The sequence below is a fragment of the Vicugna pacos genome, chromosome 3 (assembly GCF_048564905.1).
Source record: "Vicugna pacos chromosome 3, VicPac4, whole genome shotgun sequence".
NCBI classification, from domain to species: Eukaryota; Metazoa; Chordata; class Mammalia; order Artiodactyla; family Camelidae; genus Vicugna; species Vicugna pacos.
In genome coordinates, this window is record NC_132989.1 from 24,453,861 (window position 1) to 24,467,895 (window position 14,035).

At 34.6% G+C, this 14,035-nt stretch overlaps 2 protein-coding genes across 29 annotated transcripts in view; one reads left to right on the forward strand and one right to left on the reverse strand.

Moving 5' to 3' along the window:
* FAM13B (family with sequence similarity 13 member B) overlaps positions 1–2,653 on the forward strand; it is a 102,261-nt gene extending 99,608 nt beyond the window's left edge. For 20 of the 21 annotated variants that reach the window (XM_072956966.1, XM_072956965.1, XM_015239531.3 and 17 more), the window contains one exon: positions 247–2,653. In XM_072956966.1, coding sequence (XP_072813067.1) covers positions 247–370 — 124 coding nt within the window. In that variant the 3' untranslated portion in view covers positions 371–2,653. The remainder of the gene's footprint in view (positions 1–246) is intronic. The other variant, XR_012067932.1, reaches the window with a different exon arrangement.
* PKD2L2 (polycystin 2 like 2, transient receptor potential cation channel) overlaps positions 1–14,035 on the reverse strand; it is a 41,877-nt gene that overhangs the window by 8,296 nt on the left and 19,546 nt on the right. For 4 of the 8 annotated variants that reach the window (XM_072956997.1, XM_031673238.2, XM_072956995.1 and 1 more), the window contains 5 exons: positions 13,694–13,758; positions 13,054–13,108; positions 4,568–4,680; positions 4,031–4,138; positions 697–785 (listed from right to left, as the gene is read on the reverse strand). In XM_072956997.1, the coding sequence (XP_072813098.1) occupies positions 4,042–4,138; positions 4,568–4,680; positions 13,054–13,108; positions 13,694–13,758 (330 nt within the window). In that variant the 3' untranslated portion in view covers positions 697–785; positions 4,031–4,041. Of the gene's footprint in view, positions 1–696; positions 786–2,646; positions 3,077–4,030; positions 4,139–4,567; positions 4,681–13,053; positions 13,109–13,693; positions 13,759–14,035 lie in introns of those variants that run through there. The other 4 variants (XR_012068154.1, XR_012068157.1, XM_072956994.1 and 1 more) reach the window with 2 other exon arrangements.

The window sequence follows — 14,035 nt, forward strand, 5'->3', positions numbered from 1 at the left end:
AGAAAACATTCCTTTATACTCTGAAGCCCTACTATTAATGGGAAGAATAAGTCAGAGCTGGAGTAAACAACATCTGATAAAATATTTCAGGGTCATCCTAAATGGACAATGCACAGTTGACTCAGTGCAGAGCAGTTTTTTATTTGAGCTTATATTGGGTAATATTGTGTCTCACATTAGGACAACTTCTGGGACTTTATTTTCCAGGTGATCTTTAGATTATTGCAGATTTTATTTCTCCCCTAGGAATGCCCAGAAAGAGGATCGTGTTCCAGTGCTTGAGGAGTATAGGGAGTACAAGAAAATTAAAGCCAAGCTTAGGCTTCTTGAAGTTCTGATCAGCAAACAAGATTCTTCAAAATCCATATAAAATATGCTCCTAGAAAACATCGTAAAACCAATTGTATTCCCTGAAGCTATCATCGTGTGTTCTTGCCTGGTACTTCAGTTCATTTTGTCAGACACTCAGAAAGTCTCATTTTGTACTTGGTTGTGGTACCACTAGAGAAGTGATGGGAGGGTAAGTAGACCCTTTCTAGGGAGTGCGATGTTTCATATTAACCACAGACTGTCTCTATCTAAACATCCACTTTTCTTCATTGTTTTGTACTACAGATACATCTGGTTAGTGAAAGACTAATATTTTATCTTTTCAATTTCAAGAACTTTGGATATACAAGCTTTTTGTTATTACCAACTTTATTGTTTTGTTTTTCATTACTCAAGAAAATTGAGAGGAAAATCTTCACATTGAATTCTTCGGTTGCCTTTTTCTTGCAGAATGACTGGAAATTTGAAAGAAAAGCCTATAAATGTGCACATATGCAACTATGTTCTGTGTTTTCCTAGAAAACCAAAATCAACTGAAATTTCAAGTCCTACTGTGGAACATGTTTCTGTTTAATTCCCAAAGTGACACTTTCTCACAGGTAGTATGTTAGCAAAATTGCGCAAAGTATTGGTCACATAGCTCCTGGATGAAGATAACAGTGGGTAGACCAAAAAGTGACCTTGCTTATTAGTGTAGTGAAAACGCATACCACACACAGAACTGAATCATATCACATGCTGCCTTTGGGACTTAAGTTACTGTTTATTTCCTCAGTTATATTTTATCAGCTGGTGATGATGTGATTTGTCTGGATTAGAGCCTGTGTCCATCCCCACCCCACTCCGCCCCAACCACCTCCAGATAATGTGATAAAATAGCCATGTCAGTATGTGGGAACTCTGATGGTGCTCAGATTTGTGTGTTCAATCACATGGGCTTAAATTGGCAAAAGAATCATTATGCTTGAAGTAAATCTATTTTTAACAAGGGCTATACCACTGCATTTTTAAATGTACCTTCAGGGGGTTGCATCATTATTTTTCCTTTTTAATTTTTAAAGAAAGCAAAATCCATAAGGAAAACATCCTCTAAAGGGACCACCTTTTGCTCTGTCACATGCTGTTTAAAGCAGCTGGCTACAAGATGTAAAGTGGTATGCCCCTTGTCATATACTCTAAGCATATCTTTTTTTCTTTGGTTTTGCATGGCTTTTCTTCAGGTTCCTTCCTGGTATAATTCTGCTAATTATTTTCATAGAATGGTGACTTTATTTGTGCTAACAATATAATAGTCATTAACAGCATAATCTAGTCAGGCTTAATCTAAGTGTAATTATTTTCCTGGTGCTTTTTTGGATTGATGAGTGTTTCACTTTGTGCCCACGTTTTGCATGCAGTGATTCATGCATGGTTTTCTTAACTAGCTAATGTTTGTAATTTGTCCCATACAAAAATGGACTTTTGCAACATCTTTTAATAAGGTGAGGGAAGCATGGACCTCAGACTTCTGGCACTATTACATAGTAAGCACATGAAGTAGCTTGATAATAGGTAGCATTTCTAGTACTTCACATTTTACCTATGTGTGCAATGCCTTTTTTTGGGGGGGGTGGGCGGAGGGAGTATTCCTTGGTAGTGAACGTGCAGTTGGGAAATAAAGCACTAAATCCAGCCCGTTTCGTGTGGTTTCCTTTTGATATAGCTAGGTTATTCATAATGTATACCTAAAAAAGTGAAATTGAAAACACCAAAAGATGTTACCACTTTGATTTGAATTCATCATGCAGTGTACATTTAGTTAATTTCTTTCAGTCTCCAGACAGGAGTATATCCAAACATCTGATTTAATGTACACTGTATATTGTTTTATATGAATGTTTTATTTTATATACCACATGCAGAAGTGTCCATATGCACTATTTAAATGTTTTAAATAATATATTCCTTCTTTATAATGCTAAATCTATATGAGTACCGTATTTTTATAAGTCAGTGGCCTGACTGGTTTCATTTTAGAATTAACAGCTGCTTCATGATGTTGGTTATTCGCTGTTAATGTTTGGCTGCAAGTAGAATAGATAAAAGTGGCATGGCAGCACTTATGCTATGTGACAGTATTCTGTGTCATAGTTCAGCAGTTAAGTGGTAGAATTAGACAGTTTGTGATAGTTTTACTTTGGTACAAATAAAAGCTGTATATCTATATACAAATTAATATATAGATATATATATATGACCACCAGTATAATTGCATTGCGGTGTCTGCACTTCATTGTATAGACTTTTGTAATAAAAGAACTTTAATGTTCTAAGTCATTGTAAATGTTTTTTTGTCTGTTTGTTTTTTATTAGATGTTAAAAAGGAAAAAAACAAGACCTCAAGTGTTCCCTTGCCTTAATGTTCTTAAGCTTTGTTTGGATTACCCCAACCAGGGACCATGTTGGGGGACAACAGGGTTACAAAACCACTTGGCTGGCTACAGCTCTAGGAAGAAAGACAAGGAAAGGCCATGTTGTTGATTCTCTGTGGAAATCTAGGGAGAAGATTCAGAGGGACTAGAAGCATTTCTTGTTGCACTGATTTATCCTATTAAGAAAACTTGACATACAGTCTCTAAGAGAATAGTTTGGCTTGAGGAAGGTGAGTATATTTAAAAATTCCTTTATTCATGTTTTATGGTCCAATGTGGAAGTTAAGTGCTGTGGTCAAATGGTGTTGCTTGGGCTGGGAGAACATATGGCTCCTCTGTGAGGGTTCATGTAACGTAAAAAATTTAGAAGAGTTTATTTCCAGTTTCCAAAATGCCAGCCATCCACAACGTTCCAACCATCCAAACAGGGCTTTTGCAGCACTCTAATTTGCACTAATTTGTGACTTACAAGGTACTCCTACCTTGCTCTTTTATTTTATTTTTTAGAGTATATTTTACTTTTAAAGTAGTTGAGGGAGCACTTTTGGGAAACTTTAAATGTGTTACTTTAGAAACTGTCTAGATGAATTTCCAGTTTGTAGATACTAGTGAAATTTCTGTAGGTGGTTGCAAAGTTTGTCCTTTTATACTTTGCCTTTTTCCAGGAAATTTCCAATTGAGCAAAATAGAGGTGTGATTATTTCACTTGGGGTCTTATTTAATGGTTTTCTAGGATCCTGAGTATTTACTAATTTAACTTTGGCCAAGTTAGAACATGGTACACGACGAGAACACTAGCAGTTCTTATACTTCGTGTAACACTGAGAAAAGTGTCTTTACCTACTTACTAAACTATTAAATAGAGACCTGCCCGAAGAACTAAAAGCAGTATTATTTTATCCTTTCCATTCACATTCCTAGAATTTAATAATAAATCTCATTATAAAATTCTTTGTTTGTACCAGTGTGTTTATATTCAGGAGGCATGTTGTAATATGCATGGATTGTATGTTGAGTCCCATTCCTGGAAATTATTTGGTCATTGTCCTTGACCCTGATGATAGCTTGATAATAGGTGGTTTTGTGCTTTTAAAGTATACCTGAAGGGGGTGAGTATAGCTCAGTGGTGGAGCACATGCTTAGCATACATGAGGTCCTGGGTTCAGTTCCCAGTTTCTCCATTTAAAAAAAAATGTAAAGTGTACCTGAAATGGGGACAAGTTAAGGAAATAATTCGGTACAGGTATAAATCATTAGAGATGCTCAGTGACTGCATCATAGAGTCTCACCTCCACTTGGTTCAGTATTGTAGAGCTGAAACCTTTCTCATCACTCGGTTTAGTTTTAAACTGACGTAGTGTAATTCCTTCTCCAGCTCCACAGCATATAAAAAGAGGCTAGAGGATAATTAGAAGGAAATAGACACTGAGTCATTAACAATTTTGTACATAGAGACAGCAGGTTATTACTACCTATTGTGAAATGCTTTGAGTGGGAAGATAGTATTTTAAACTCCAAAGACATGCCAGTATGGCCAGTTATGGATCTAATATTCTAAAGCTGTGTGGAGCACAGTACCTGCTGTGCATATCAAGTATAAATGTCAATTCCTTTTTAGAGATGTAAGGACGAAAGCAATTGGTCTCACTCTGACCTTAATTTAAACAAATGGAGTCTTGTGTTTTCTGTGTAATTTTAAAGCTGGGTAAAAAGTTGAAAAAAGTGGCATCTTAACACAATAAGATTCTGGTTTCAGGAAAATGGTGGGGTGTCCCCAATCTCCATATCATGAATTCCATAGTGCCCTGGTTAGAACAAATGCTTACTCTCGAAATTCTTGTTGAGTGACTGGCTGGTAGTCGTCTTGAATTTCTGTAGAGTAATATTTTTTCTCAAGCCTCTCTTTCCATTTTTTCATCTGCTCTGCACTTTGAATCTCCTGTCAAGTTAGAGGAAAAGCATAATAAGCTGCAACCTTTAAATTTTTCTCTGTTTCAGGTCTATGGCACACAAGCATCACAGGGTTGAGAATTTTAAACTGTTCTTTACTCTCCAGGGCTGTGATTTTGAGCCCTGCTGGCTTTTTGCTCTGCCTGGTTTTTGGACCTATGCATCAGCAGTCACTTATGAGGACCTGGTGTTAAAACGGTTTAGCAGAGTTAGGGGATTTTTAAGTTATAAACATCAGCTTATTCTCATTTCACTGCCTCTTCCCCTCTGCATCTCCAGCTGAGTTTCTTTTTCCTGTCTTTCTCCATTCTTCACTTGGCGAAAGCCGAGGTGTTCTTTTCTGTACTTCTGTTCTTCAATGAAGCAAGTGTACTTCAAAGTACTTCTGGGGGTATTATTTACCCTCCCAGTTGCTTCTCAGCCAGACTCCTGCACTAACAATAACCCATCTCCTTTTCATAATAATTACTGCATCAATCTATGTACTTAAATCTGTCCACATCCCCCAAAATAAATTCCTCATACCAGAGAATTCTTGCTGCATCCTTCCCTGATCCTAAAGAGTCCTTAGCTTTAGAAAAAAATGCCATGTATGTTGTGGAAAATAGGGATAGCCCTAGGAAAAGAGGAAAAGCAGACAGTGTACCCAGATATGATTCAAAGAATTTTCAGTAAATGAGTATGGTACTGCCCTGCTTCAGCAGTAACACTAGGTAGCAAAGTGGATCTCTGTGTAAGGGTTCTCATTACCTTCCTCAGAGAGAATGGTGGTGCCTAAGTTCAAATGTTGTTTATGTGATAAATGATTGCTGTTCTGGTCAGAGAAACTGTGCCATATCAGACGGTGTTTGTCTTTAAATCAACATATTTAAACTAACATATCCAAAGTAGGAAAGGATGGTTTTCAATCTTTCTAGTTTTATTTTGCCCACATGACAGCACCCATGTTTTGGCATATTTACTCATAAGCAGTTAAAGCTGTGGGCCCCACAACCGTTTCTAAATGACCAGGTCTATTATAATATGGATGCCTTAATAATATGGGTTGAATAGACTATGCCTGGTAAACTTTATTCACCCTTCAAAAAACCCATCTCAACCATCACTTTTTCTTTCTTGACATTCATAGGATAGTGATACCTTTTTCCTCATAGGTAGAGTAGCAGCTCTTTACTTTTTCTGTCTTCCAATACCTATGTAACCAGTTCTTCGTAATAATTTTTCTTTGTTTGAAATACATAATGTGGTTTACATTTTCCTGACTAGGCTCTGACTGACACATGTAGCTAGTATGTCATTTGGTCAAGTGTGTTTTTGTTTTTAAGGAATGTTTTAAATTTTTCCTTATCTCAGTTTTAAACATTAAACATCTTTAATTCCTGGGCACTTTCTGTTTTGTTGCTACTATAAATAGATCCTTCTATTAGAATTTTTAATGACCTACTTGGTGTTCGCATATATGACATGACTGTTTATATAAATTATTTTTCCTACTATTTTACTTAATCTCTTTCTTTTTGTCATAATTTTTCAGTTCATTGTATACCTTAAAAACTTCAGAGAAAGGCTGCTTTCTAGAAAGTGTGTTTCTAAAAGCATAGACCCTGCGAAGCTGATGCCACATGACATTGGTTCTCTGACCTCGAAGGTGCCTCTTCCCGTTGTGACTCTAATGGAGGGACTTCTGCCCTGAGCCACCAGCAGTGGGGTGGCTGGGAGAGGCATCCCAGGGCCACCACTACAGGATCTAAGATCTGTAATCTCCGGAGACACCTATGGGGCCCTCTGCTGGGCTGCACGTGCTGCGTTTTTGTCTGCATGATTTGGGATCATTGTACTTGTGCCTTCTCTTCCCTATCACCACTATACGGGATTATCCACGTTTCCACTAACCCCCTCTTTGACGTTCTCTCATTTATCCTGGACCTTCTGGAGCCCTGTAAAGTATATGTAGCCCCCCCACCACCACTTTGTGTCCAGTTGCCTCCACCATGTGAGGCCTACTCCCCACATGCTCTTTCCCAGGCTCTGGCTCTGCTTCCCTCCCCTTGCCCAGTGGTGCAGTCTTGGTAACTGGTGACAGAATTCTTCATTATAGTCTTCCAAAAGAATCGTATCTCAAAGAGAGGTAATTTTTATCTCTTCCTTTTCAATTCTTGTACTTCTGATTTATTTCTCTTACTTAATTGTTTTGGCCAGTCCCTCTAAATACATCCTTGTCTTGTCCTTGACATGTCCAATGTTTCCCTATTAGGTTAGGTGCTAGCTTTGCGTTGAGATAGCCTTGTTTTTATCATATCAAGGAAGTGTCCATTGATTCCTGTTCTGCTTTGTTTTTCCCCTGAAGATTAGATGTTGAATCTTACCAAATATCCAACATCTATGGAAAATAATTATGTAATTTTCCTTTTTGGATCTATAAATAGAATAAATTATGTTAATTAGTTGATTACATAATTTTGAATCATCTTTCCATTCTTAGGATAAACTCTGAATCATGATGTATTTCTTGGATTCTGGTTGCTAATATTTTATTTAGGATTTTTGCTTCAAGATTTATAAATGATATTTTCTTTTTCTATTTGTTTTTTGGGGGAGTACAGTTTTTGCCTGGTTTTAGTATCACTGTATAGTTGCTTTATAAAAATAATTTGGAAGTTTTCTGTTTTCTCTTTTCTCTGAAACCGCTCAAATAGCTTAAAATTATTTATTCCTTAAAAACCTGGTAAAATTCTCTTGTGAAACAATCTGGGTTTGATTTATTTTGGAGGTAGCTCTTTGATGACTATTTCTTCTGTAGAATGGATTTGTTTAAGCTTTTTAAAATCTCTTCTGCATTCAGTTTTGATAAATTTTATTATCTTAGAAAAATTATCCATTGCATTCAGGTTTTCAAATGTTATTTGCGTAGAGTTATACACAAAAGTCTCTTAGTGATTTTTTTTAGGTGTACAAGATAATGATTCATTGTATATATATATATATTGTGAAATGATCACCACAATAAGTCTAGTTAACATCCATCACTACAGTTATAGATCTTTTTTCTTTTGATGAGAACTTTTTAAGATTTACTCTCAGCGACTTTCACATACACAATTAGGTATTATTAACTATAGTCACCATGATGTAGATAATATCCCCACAACTTACTTATATCCCCACAACAACTTAACAGATGTTTGTCCCTTTTGACCACCATCCCCCATTTCATTCACTCCTGCCTCTGGCATCCACCAATCTGTTCTCTGTATCTTTTTGTTTGTTTGTTTAGATTTCACATATAAATGAGATCATAGAGTATTTGTCTTGCTCTATCTGAATTACTTCACTTAACATAATGCTCTCAAGGTCTATCCCATATTGTTGCAAATGGCAGGATTCCCTTCTCTTTTATGACTTAATAATATTTCATTGTATATAGAGACCTCATTTTCTTTATCCATTCATCCATCAGTGGACACTTATGTTATTTCCATGTCTTGGTGTTTCTAAATAATGTTGCAGTGAACATGGGGCACAGATATCTTTTCAAGTTAGTGTTTTTGTTTCCTTCAGATAAATACCCAGGAATGGAATTGCTGGTAATCTTATGGTAATTCTATTTTTAATTTTTTGAGGAACTTCCGTACCGTTTTCCATAGTGGCTGCACCAATTTACATTACCACCAACAGTGCACAAGAATTTCCTTTTCTCCACATCCTTGTTAAGACTTATTATTATTTCTTGTCTTTTTGATGATACCCATTTTAACAGATTTAAAGTGATAGTCCTTTGTGGTTTTGATTTGCATTTCCCTGATGATTAGTGATGTTGAGAACCTTTTCATGTACCTACTGGCTATTTGTGTGTCTTCTTTTGAAAAATGTCTGTTCAGATCCTCTGCCCATTTTTCAGTTGGATTGTTTGTTGTCTATTGAGTTGTATAAGTTCTTTATATATTTTTCATTTATTTATTAAACCCTTATAAGATACGTGATTTGCAAATATTTTCTCCCATTCCTTAGGTCGCCTTTTCATTTGTTGATGGTTTCCTGTGCTGTGCAGAATCTTTTCAGTTTGATGTAGTGCAACTTGTTTATTTTTGCTTTTGTTGCCTTTGTTTTTCGTGTTAAATCCAAAAAATTATCGTCAAGGCTGATGTCAAAGAGGTTACCGCCTATTTTTTTTTAAAAGGGTCCTGTGGTTTTAGGTCTTACATTCAGGTCCATTTTGAGCTCATTTTTGTATATGGTTAAGATAATGGTCCAGTTTAATTCTTTTGCATGTGGCTGTCAAGTTTTCCCAGGACCGTTTATTTATTAGACTGCCCTTTACCCATTGTCTTCTTGGTTCTTTTGTCATAAACTAATTGACCACATATGTGTGGGTATATTTCTGGGCTCTCTATTCTGTTCTGTTGCTTTATGTCTATTTTTATGCCAGTATTATTTTATTACTTTAGCTTTGTAATAAGTTTGAAATCAGGGAGCATGATGCTTCCAGCTTTGTTGTTCTTTCTCAAGATTGCTTTGGCTGTTCTGGGTCTTTGTGGTTTCGTGCACATTTTAGAATTATTTGTTCTAAGTTTTGAAAAATGCCATTGAAGTTTTGATAGAGATTGCATTGACTCTGTAGATTGCTTTGGGTAGTATGGATATTTTAACTATTAATTCTTCTAATCCTTGAGTGCAGAATATCTTTCCATTTGTTTCCGTCTTCAGTTTCTTTCAGTGATTTTTAACAATTTCTTCTGTTACTTGATTATTTCCCTTATTGTAATTTCTTTTATGTTTTTGCTTTCTCTGTTCGTTGGCTAGTGGTTTCTTTTCACTAGTCTCTTCAAAAGACCAGCCTTTTTATTTACTTATACTACTTTTTATAACTCATTAATTCTACTTTTATCTTTTTTCTTTCTGTTTATTGTTCTTTTCTAACTTTTTGAGTCACATGCTAAAATTAATTTCAGTGTTTTGATTTTTATTGATAAATTTAAGTTTATTAATTTTCCTCTGGGTATTCTTTGACTATTTCATAGATTCTTCTATACTATGTTTTCATTATTTTCTTTTCTAGGAATTCTGCTGTTTCATTTTGTATTTCCTCTTTAAGAATTATATAATGTTAATTTTTTCTTGTTTAAAGAATCTTTTCATTTTCAATTTATTTTAAAACTTCAGTACGTCGTTTTTATAGAATTTTTTCTGTATTAACTACTTCTTGGAATTTATTGAGGTTTTCTTTGTGGCCCAGTATATCTATTTTCATGAATGGGTTTTTGAAAAACAGGTGTATCTCCTGAGAGTACAGCATTTAAGACATAACTGTAAGAAGACTTCATTCATGTTTTGTATTTTTTTTAATCCTTTTCCTTTTCTTGATCTGTTGTTGTCTATTTTTAGTGTATTCCTGCCTGTTTCTCCTCTTATAAGTCTAGTAGTCTTTACTTTATGGAAATAGATGCTATAGCACTTGGTACATAGATAATCCTAACTATTAAAGTTGATCTTAGCCTTAATAAAGAACCCTCATCTCATTTAGAGCTTTTTGTCTAGAATTCTACCTTGACTAATATTGTGTCCCCTTTTGCTTGCCTTTATACCTTTGCTCATGCTTTTAAGTTTTAGGTATATATTTTAGCACAGAATTGAGTGTTGCTTTGTGATTCAGTCTGATTTTTTTTTTCTTTTTAAGTAAATTAAGCTTGTTTTTACTGATATGTCAGATATATCTGGTCATAGTTACCTCATATTGTTTTAAGGTATATTTTAAGTCTTTTACCATGTGGTATATTTTCTGTTTTCTTTTTTGTTTTGGTACTTCTTTCCTTTAGGAATGTATATTTTTTGTTTTGGTGATTTGTCTTTGTGCATATATCTTATTATACATCCTGGGTCTTCTTTCTTGCTTTGGTCCCTTCAACAAGGAACCAAACAAGTTCAACAAAAAAATTAACTTTCAATTTCTTCCTCCTCATCTTCTTCCCTTCTACTCCTCAAGTATATTTAATCATAATAGCATATTTTGTTGTATCTGAGAGATGGAGTCTATTGTAAGACCATTATACCATTATTTTATGTACCACTTATGGAAAAAGTGCTGCCAATTAAAATACAGCACACTGTCAACTGTAAGGGACATCTTGATTTCAGAGATGTTAAAATGTGAAAAAAGGTTTCAAAATTGATAAAACAGTATTTTTCTTATTATCTACTACTGTGCTCTTAAGTGTGCTAAAGTGTATTCTTTTTGATTATTAACTCAATGATAATTCTTCAACTTTTTAGCTATTACATATTAAATAATCAGGTGGTGGTGGTGTTGTTTGTTTTTTTGTACTTTATACCTTCTCTCACCATTCTTCCTTTTCTGAAATTTCCAAAATTATTTCTTGTTTGGCTGAAGATGATTCTCATATAGAATCCTCAGGAATACAACAGTATTCCCGGAGTTCTTACGTGTTCGAAGATGTTTGAGCCGTTACATTTGAAGCACAGCTTTGTGGGATATAAAAAGTCTTGGCTTACATTTTCTTTCCTTTCATATATTGTAAATGTTCTTCTCTTGATTTATAGTGTTGAATATTGTTATGCTAATAAGCCTATTTTCTTTTCCTTGTAAGTAAATTCAAATTTTGCTTAGATAAGTCTCAGGTTCATTGTAGGTAGTTTTCCCCAGGTACACAGTATATCTTTCAGTTTACATTGTCTTATTTCAGAGATGGCTTATTGAATTATAGTTTTATTTTTTAAAAGAATCTCAAACTTAAAGAAAAGTTAGAGGAATGATACAAATACTCTTTTCCCCTGAAATATTTGAAGTTGCCAGCACAAATACCTTATGGTCCCTGAATACTTCACTGTATATTTCCTGCATTCAAGGACATTTTCCTTTATAGTCACAGTGCAATCATTAGACTCAGAAAATTGATATTGATAGATTATTACCATCTGAATCCTCAGTCCCTCATTCAAGTTTACACATTGTCCCAATGATGCCCTTTAGAGTAAAAGGATCCAGTTCATGATTATACATTGTATGTACATATCTTTTAGTCTCATTCAGTCTGGTGTAGTTCCTCAGCTTTACCTTGACTTTTATGACCTTGACACTTTAGAATAATAAAGGCCAATTATCTTGTAGAATGTACCTGAGTTTCTTTTTGTGTGATGTTTCATGCTACACATTTTTAATGGGATGTTACACAAGGGATACTGTGTCCTTTTAGCATCCTCTTAGGTGGCATATGATTTCAACTTGTTCCAGTACAAGTTGATTAAGATGGTATCTTCTAGACTTCTCCACCCTGATTTTATTCCTTTTCTTTTTGTAATTAATATGTATTTTGTGGAGAGGTATGGAAATGTCCTAGTCTTCCTCAGACTTTTATTCATGTATATGTTTAGATCAGTATAGAATCCTATTTTACTCAATGGGTTTAAATTAATATTCATTATAGTGCATAAGTATCCCCAGACTTGGCCAGTGGGAGCCCCCTTAAGCTGTCTTTTGTCTTTTTTTTTTTTTTTTTTTTTTTACTTTTTGTTCTTTTAACAGATCTCCATCATTCTTCAAGCACCTGTACTTTCTAGTTCTGGAATGAACTATTTCCAAGGAGTCCTGGTTCCTTTAGAGGAAAATGGTATTTGGAAACCAAGATCTGGAGACTAGTTGTGTCATTGCTACTAGGATGTCATTGCTTCTAGCCTTCTCAGTGGACAGAAGTAGAAGATACATTCACACACACACACATATACACATCTACAATTCTAATCTGACATCACAAGATTCATTTCAACCTTCAACCTTTCCATTTTTGTAACTCCCTTATCTGATAATGAGAAACCTCACTCCAGTATATGTTCTTGCTTATTCCAATCTCCCAACCCTGTTGTCCTCTTTCTCAGTTTATTGAGGAGTGTGGACAACGAGAAGTAGAGCAATGTTCTGTTTTTTTCACTTGGGTGGTAGTGGTATGTGGAGGTTTGCTTTATTATTATTTCTTAAATACATATATGTTTAGTCATTTGTTGAATATATGTTATAATTTTGAAATATAAAAAATCATTAAAGTGATTTATCACATTAATGATTAGAAGAGAACAATTATATCAATAGAGTATACTCACTAAACCTTGAGTAATAATCACACAGTGAGAGTATAGCTGTAGGTCCAGGGTATCTGGCTGAGAGTACCAGTAAAAGAAAAGAAGCAGCTGGAATGCAAACAATTTGTTCTAATCAAGAAAAGATCTAGATTCTAGCAGAACTTTAGAGGTGGCAACTATACTTGAAAAAAGCAAATCATTCAGTTCTTAACCCGAACTTTTTTGTAAGCATGTGTCTAATAAAGCTATCACTTTGAGAAAAGTAAAATCTTACTTTTTCGTCGAAGCCTTCTCTTCTAGCTTGTTCAGCCAAATCTTTTCTTTTCATACTGAGAATACAAAATAAAAATTAGAGGCATATGATAGTAAAAAGGGAATGATAGCATAAAATACAACTAGATCTGTATTAAGGATTTGAATTGCATTTCTGTTCTTTCTGGTAACCCTAATTATTTGGAAAGTGTCGTCATCAATAAATACTCTGGAGTATCATATCTCTAGCTATAAAGAATGTTATATTATGTCCCACTGCCAGAGGTCTGGGTTTGGGAAGGATTTTGACACCAAAATGACTCAGTTTCAAATGTAAGTGTATTCTTAAATATTTTGTGTAAAAACAATGCATTTAATGTAGACTAAAATCATTTCCTGCCTTTTTAGAGCGACTTTGCTGTCATGTCCAGCTTTCTGTTACAGCTTTTTCTGAGTGGCATGGCATGCCTTGTATTAATTTTAAATTAGCTTAGAGTTTCTTGACACTCAGAAATTAGGAGGTACTACTGGGTGTTTTCACAGTGTGTTTAGATTCAGCACATTGAATGGTGGTTGTTTAGCAATGAAAACTTTATTCTATAGTAAATCTCTATTAAGAGCTTTAAAATGGTAAGTTAAAAATTTAAGGAAAGTCATCTCACCTTTTCTTGTCTTCAGCCTTTTGAGATTTCTTTAGTTTGAGTTTTTCGAGAGCATTTTTGTAACGCTAGACATAATTTAAAATAGTTTAAAAGTTCATAAAAACTATATTCTGTATTATCAATTTTTAATCAAAATAAATAGGAAATACTTGATTCCAGGGACTGCTGACCTAAAGAAATGTGGAGGCAAATGCTATGATTATCCTCTCACCTTGTTGCTACTTATGGTTTCTGCCTGCTTGTGGAAAAGCAGAAAGGATTCTCTAGTGGGCATCACACTTCAACTTGAAAAAAAAGTATCTTTAAAAAATATTAACATTTATTACGTTAAGGATGTTAACA